The sequence below is a fragment of the Arachis ipaensis genome, chromosome B03 (genome assembly GCF_000816755.2).
Source record: "Arachis ipaensis cultivar K30076 chromosome B03, Araip1.1, whole genome shotgun sequence".
In the NCBI taxonomy this organism is placed as follows: Eukaryota; Viridiplantae; Streptophyta; class Magnoliopsida; order Fabales; family Fabaceae; genus Arachis; species Arachis ipaensis.
Window position 1 is genome coordinate 25,199,920 of NC_029787.2, and position 7,333 is coordinate 25,207,252.

Here is a 7,333-nt window from a genome sequence, read left to right on the forward strand (position 1 = left end):
GAATATATTTTAAAAAATATTTAGTGAATTTAAAGTATTTGAATTTGATTTGATGTAATGGAATGTTTTAAATTTAAAAATAAAATTAAAATTGATTTTGAAAACTTATTTTAAAATTAAAAGTGATTTAAGAGTTATACTTATGAGTATTTTAAATAGAACTACGAAGAAATTGATGATTTTTTTGTTTTGACTAAGGGCTTGTTTGGGTGAGCTTTTAAGAAAAGATCTTTTTTCGAGTTATCTTTTTTTAAAAGATCTTATAAAGAAGTAAAAGTAATTTTATGTTTGGATATCTCATGTAAAAAGGTCTTTTTATCTATCAATTATGTTTGGGTATAACAATATAAAAGTATTTTTTTATTCATTTATTACATGAAAAACATCTTTTTTTTAAGGAAAAAAGATCTTTTAAAAAAAGATGTAAATTACAGCTTCTCAAAAAAGATCTTTTTTTGATTTTACTAGTGCTTTTACTTTTACTACTAGAAATTTGCCAAACACGTTAAAAAATAAAAAAAGATCTTTTTTCATTGAAAAAAGACCTTTTTTTAACAAAATAATGGCGCCCAAACATGCACTAAACAGAAAAAAGACAAAACTAAATTAATTGGTTAGATTCATATCTAAATCTATTAGATGTTGAAGCTCACTCCATGGTTGACTTCAATTCTTGAATGTTCGCGCCAGAAGTAGCTGCTTTAGCCATACAATCTGCAACACTATTTGCATTCCTCTGAATTACAAGAATAGAGATTCTCTAATTCCAATTCATAACTTCTTGTATATGCTTTGTCAAATTCCATTCTCTAATTCCAATTCATAACTTCTTGTATATGCTTTGCCAAATTCTATTCTGGAATATCTTTACCGAGCATTCTTTGGTTTATCAAGAAAAGAACTTTTAAACCGTCTGTTTCACAAATAACCTCACGAAATCTACTATCCCAAACTAGAAATAAACTTCTCTAAATCGCATACAATTCAATAAAAAGAACACTGCACACTTCAACTTTTTTAGTACAACCTTTCAACCAACATTCATCAGAATTGTAAATGATACAACTAAAACCAACATAGTCAAAAGGAACAAAATAACTAACATCACAATTTAATTTAATAAAATGAATTAAAAGTAGAACTCAACACAAACAAAATAAAAAAAAAGACAAAAATTGATACATAACAAAAATAATATAAAACTTTTTTACTAAACTACAAATTAAATTTACCACTTTATTAATATTTCAAGAATTATCTGTATTAAATAAGTCATAATCCCTGCGAAGAAAGGGAAGATTGAAGTTTCATATTTCAATCCTACAAATTTATATCTACTAGAGATAATTGTAATCAAACTCAGAACCCTTGACTTTCAATGTTTCGAAATTGCATATTAATGGAAGAAAAACAAAATATTTTCATTGTCCAATTTTCCACAAAAGAAATGAATATCGGGATATGAGTTTTGTCATATCCATGAAACCCGACAAACAAAAGAAATTTTCATTAAGCTTCCTAGGTTGCATATTCGAATAAAATGAGAATATAAATAAATAAAGCTAGCGTGGTCAGCACCAAAAATAATAATAAAACTTTTTCGGCAGTGCCAGTGGCAATCAATGTAATATGCCACTCAGAAATAATAAACAAATAGTCGCACAATTTCTCTTCTTATCTCCAAAAAAAACTACTCATCATTATTTATAGATATTCTTCAACCTCCTCATATCTTAGTTGAATCCATATTTCAAAGTTCAAAAATCAAACCACAAAAAAAAGAATGGTTGGTGCTGAACAAGTTCTGAAACTCCTAGATTCCTATTGGTTTGAGACTACAATCTTAAGCAACAAAGCCCTTTCAAAACGTGATCAATATTCCCATAATAAGAAGGTGGTGGAAGAAGGAAAAGAAGAAGAACAAGTGATTCTTTCCACGGATATAAAGCTCATAGAAGAAGTTGCAAAAGCAGCTAATAATACACTTGAATTCAGGTCCTTCAGTGATCAAAACTTGGGACACACGGCATCTGTTTTCTCAGATTCGCCGTCGCCGAATTCTGTCCTCACTTTACAGAAACTGAGGACGATTCCTTCCGGAACAGACGTAAGAGAATTCGCAGTGGAAAGTTCTAGAAGCCATGAAAACCAACACACAGTCAAAAGAAGAAGATTCAAGAACAGAGGCAATTTTTACAGCAGCAAGAGCTTAACGGAACTTGAGTTTCAGGAGCTGAAAGGGTTTATGGATTTGGGTTTTGTGTTCACTGAAGAAGATAAAGATTCAAGGTTGGTTTCTTTGATACCTGGGTTGCAAAGATTGGGAAGAGAAGAAAACGAAGAACAAAACAAAAATGATGGAATTGCTTTGGTTTCGAATTCTAAGCCTTATTTATCAGAAGCTTGGGATTTTTATGAACAAAAGGAGATTAGAAATATTTCATTGTTCAATTGGAGGGTGCCAGCTTTGGGAAATGAGAATGACATGAAGCACAATCTTAAGTCTTGGGCTCATACAGTTGCATCTATTGTAAGATAATCCTCGTCCAAAATTCGCGTTAAATTATTTTTATGTGAAATTAATAGTTAAAAATTGTAAGATAATTTAATATATTTAACTAAATTGTCATCACATAAATAACTGTACTTGAATTTTTACCTAAAAAATACCTTATATTTTTTTTGTTCTTATGTATTTGTCTTTTTTTTTTGTTTAATAAAAAATCTTAATTGTAGATTTGTAGATATCTTTTATCCAATATGTACAATTTTTTACCAAGATTTATTTTTCTCTATGTTCCTTTTTATTTTTGTCCCCATTGTTGTTTAGGCTGCAATTTAGGATTTTAGAGATGGAGTAGAATCGCTATAAAATTCAAGAGGGATAAGAGGGATATAGAGATATAAAGTATAAGGATTTGAGTGTTCAAAAATCATTTTGAAGTTTATTCGTAAAGAGAGAGAATTCTTGAGAGTAAAGTAACCTTGATTTGCGTTTTGGACATTCCTGTACTAGTTGATTTTGCCATCTTGGTAGGGTAAATTTGTTTTCTTCCTCTGAAGAATCTTGATTTGTTTATTCAAATTCAAAGTTGATATAAAGATATTTTTTACCTTCAATTAATTTTTTGTTTCTTTATTCAATAACTGAGCAATACAATAACATTAGACAGGTGCCGTTAGCGTAGTTGACACGGGGACCTCATCAACAACTTAAATTATGTTGTTTCGTGAATAATCAATAATAAGATTGGTTGGGCTAAAGTGGAAGAGAATAGAAGAAAAGGTTGACTCATAAATTAATAATATATTTTCATTATTGTAGGGGATGATGTCTCTTAGAGCATATTTATGATTTTAGTAGTCACCAAAAAAAATATTTATGATTTTAGTATTTAAAAATAGAAATAGAAAGAATAACAGTGTGTGGGTGTGTTTTATAAATACGGGGCTATATATATGATATATCGGTTTATATATCGTAAGGCATAAAACACTACTATTCCTTAACAATTTAAGACATTTCGCCGGTATTTATTGGACTCTTTTAAGTAATTTTTTTCACCAAAGATAGAGACATTTAAATTTGCGACCTCTTAAATGAGTATGGAGAGACTATGCTATTTGAAGGCGACCTTTTAAAGTACTTACTAGTGAAATATTATGCAAAAAAATATTATCGATCTCAATGCATCCAAATTAGTTAATCCTTATAAAATATTAAATCTCATATTATATACTATGTAATTTATTTTTGTAAAATAGGATAAACTTGACAACCAACTGTTTTCAACCAAAGTTAAACTAATTTATTTGTTAGCTTAAAAATATTTCTTCAATTGGATCAATTTTTATTACTATTTTACATTTAAATATAGAGAAAAATCAAAATCAGCCCCTGACAATTACTTTGAAAGACAATGAGGCACCTGACAAAAAAAAACCCCAACCCGGCCCCTAACAAAAAAAAATCCAATCCGGCTCCTGACAATTACTTCGAAAGGACAACGAGGCCCCTGTACAAAAAAAAAATCAATGTTATATTTTTGGCACAGGGGCTAACCAGTCCCAAAAAAAAATTATCAGGGGACGGATTGGGTGTTTTTTTTTCTTGGGGACCTCGTTGTCCTTTCGAGATAATTGTCAGGGGCCGGATGGAGCATTCACTCTTAAATATAATATTTTCTCATATTTATATTTCATAGTTTACAAATTATTATACCTTGTATTTGTATTTGTATCTGTATCTAGTACGATGAAATATAGTCTTGATTTAGTAAAATATTTTGAAAATGTATTTGTCCAGTTGCGGTTAACTGAATTGGATAAGAAGGATGAGTGTGCTATGGTATTTGTGAGAGAATATTCTCCCCTCATTCACGACTATTTAAAATGGAAGATACGATGATGACGAAACCAAATTTAAAATTTTGCTAATCTAACAACAGCTCACAATATTGTTGTTTGAATGAAGAAGTTGACAATTTAAATGAAAGAGCTTAATTAGTAGGAATTCCATCACTGTTGGACTATTTTTAAACAAATCTCTATAAAGTCATAATAAAAGCACATTGAAGTAAAGTAGTAACTTTCTTCTATTATTATTGTATCTTACCCTTGTAAATAACGTGTTATATTTACTTGATTAGAGTTGTTGCATATACAATAAGAAATAGACTTACATGATTTAATTTTAGACTATGGTCAATGGATGAATTAATTACATGGGATTTGTAGCTACATATAAGATAGTGTGTAAAATATTGGGTCAGTTGTCTTTGCTTGAGGCAGCTTCTGGAAGCTTAAAAGTTGGAGGCTTATCAACACCCCTTCTTGAGTACTCCCTCCATCTTCTAGCAGCAGCAGCAGCTCTTTTTGCTCTTTCTTTCACTTCCTCCTCTGCAATAAATTATTAACATCTCAAATATCATAACTGCCAATTTTGCATAGAGAATATATATCTCTCATATTTTGTGGTTGTGAAAATAAAAAAACAAAAAATTAATTATTCTGTTAATTTTTATAATTTTATTAAATTTTAAATTAAATTTTTATAGTTTAAAAGTTTTTAATTAAAATCCTATACTAAATCAAAACTTTTAATTAGGTCTTTTCTAATTATTTTTTGTTAAAAAATATTTTTTTTGAAATATTCGTTTTTATGTTTGACGTAGAATGAATTATGGAATATTCTAAAAACACATTCTAGAATGACTGTATTTTTCTTTTAAAAAATAACTAATAAAAAATTTGGTTAAATTATAAAGAGTAATACAATAATTAATACATAAACCAAATCATAAGGCATAACTAGTCATATATCAGTTGTTCAATGTGTAAATGTGTAATTTGTATTCATTATTACATCTTGTAGTTTATTCTACTGCACACCTCTCGATCCAAAAATTATTGCATATTTATAGACATTTAGTGATTTAGGTGGATTGTGTGTCATTCATTTACAAAGTGGCAGAATATATTACCATTTATTATGAATAGATCCGTATTTTTATTGGAAATGTCACTTTATAAATGAAAGAAGCATATTCCAAATGCTCCATGATGAGAATGCAATAATTTATCCCTCCTCACCATTGAATGTGGTGTGTGATCTATATACGATGGGTCTCACATTCATTAACGTTATAGGTTCAAGTTGTGGAATCAGTGATGTGTCAAGTTACACCAGTTTTTGCAGTTTGACATGGCCATACCTGAACTTTGGTATTCTTTTGGTTTTGCCCATAAGTTGTCCCAGTATGAGTTTGTTGCATCAGTACCTTTCTGCTTCATCATTCTCACTTTTGCTTGCTCCTTCAAGAAACTCATCACATTAATAAAGTATTCAATTCAGGACATGGTTTTTTTGTGGAAAGATAAATCAGAATATAAGATTTATTACCAAGACTTTTGCTTGCCTCTTTTCCCATCTGCTACTTGCCTGTCATAAGATCAAGTTAAGAAGAAGTAGAACGCGTAAATAATCCACACATATATGGTACACTATGAATAATATCCTGAAAACCATTCTATTAATCCATAACATGATGACTTTATAACCTCTGTTTCAAGGGTTACGAACATTGGATGAATTATAGCATTATGGGCCTTATCAAAGCTGTAACAAGTTAAATTTCAAGTTGTGAACATAAACAATCACACCTTTATGCTTGAAGTTGAAGCAACCGAAATCGCAACCACAATTTAAAACCATTTGAGTTTGATTCCTTATCTAATGATACTTAGATGTTTTAAGTTGAAAATTCAAGGTAATTCAGCCAGGTTTTCGGAGCATGCAGAATATGGTCATTTCAAGCATATTTCAAACTGAGAAAGTCTATTGAACCCCCTCAACAAAATGCAAATTAAGAAGTTATAAGAAAAACTTTGAACATGCAAATAACTTACCATTCTGAAAACATCACTTGATGCTGACCCCATACCAGAAAGCATTAGGGCAACCTGCAGAGAGGTATAAAACAAAGAAGATGAAGACAGAAAACTCATGAATAGAGATCATAAGAGGGAAAAAAAATTGAAGGAAGAAACGGACTCCTTACATTAACTCTCTCTACACGGCGCATCTCGTCTTCAAGTAGTGACAATTGTGCAGCTGAAGTCCAATGAATGCAGTCAACAGGGCTTAAAAAATAAAAAATAAAAGAAATCAACAATCTCGATCGGCTTAGTTGCTTCACAAGGTTAAAATTCTAGCTCTTCGAGATTAGTATCTCACTGATGGCTCAAGATCCTACAGAAGGAGGCTCTTTTTGCAACATTATCATACCAAAGGTTATGAAGTTCTAAGATCTAATAGCATCAACAGATAATAATATATATCATCTAGAAACTTGAGGAGGAAAAGTTCTTGTTCACATATAAACATGAAACTGAATCCTGGTGTAATGGTACCTTGTTATGCCTCATAATGGATTTTAACTACAAATGAAGGTTCTGCATTTGGAATTAATGATCAGTTGAATGAGTTAACCCTTGGATGTTTCGATACATATGTATATTGTTGACAAAGGATGAATATCAAAACATGTGATTTGCATGCTTTCATGAAAATTCAATTGATATGCTTACATAATGCATCCCTATACTGAATAACACTATATTTTTCTTTCTTTCATTTTGGTAAAATGGATAGCCAAAAATTTTGAGAGTTTAGCTTGTCTATTATTGTGTGTTGAATCTGGAGTTCATGTGCTATGTTATTGTGTTTCATGTTTTGCGAATCACTCGAAATGTTAGTTTATACGATGTCGTATGGATTTCTCATCATGACTTGAATATGTTTCTCTTCTCTTTTTTTTTTTTTTAACTAAGA

General features: G+C 30.1%; 2 protein-coding genes across 2 annotated transcripts in view; one reads left to right on the forward strand and one right to left on the reverse strand.

The window, feature by feature from the left end:
* On the forward strand, window positions 1,547–2,689 carry LOC107634303. Its single transcript, XM_016337845.2, has one exon. It carries the CDS (start codon window positions 1,784–1,786, stop codon window positions 2,537–2,539), a length of 756 nt encoding a protein of 251 aa, XP_016193331.1. The 5' UTR covers window positions 1,547–1,783; the 3' UTR covers window positions 2,540–2,689.
* LOC107630039 (chaperone protein DnaJ) overlaps window positions 4,610–7,333 on the reverse strand; it is a 4,380-nt gene continuing 1,656 nt past the window's right edge. The window contains exons 5-9 of the mRNA XM_016333060.2: window positions 6,561–6,642; window positions 6,409–6,462; window positions 5,903–5,941; window positions 5,715–5,814; window positions 4,610–4,899 (exon numbers count right to left, since the gene is read on the reverse strand). Coding sequence (XP_016188546.1) covers window positions 4,769–4,899; window positions 5,715–5,814; window positions 5,903–5,941; window positions 6,409–6,462; window positions 6,561–6,642 — 406 coding nt within the window. The 3' untranslated portion in view covers window positions 4,610–4,768. The remainder of the gene's footprint in view (window positions 4,900–5,714; window positions 5,815–5,902; window positions 5,942–6,408; window positions 6,463–6,560; window positions 6,643–7,333) is intronic.

What these genes read in the sequence shown, in the direction of transcription:
- LOC107634303 (XM_016337845.2), top strand. Translation starts at nt 1,784, where the DNA reads ATGGTTGGTGCTGAACAAGTTCTGAAACTCCTAGATTCCTATTGGTTT.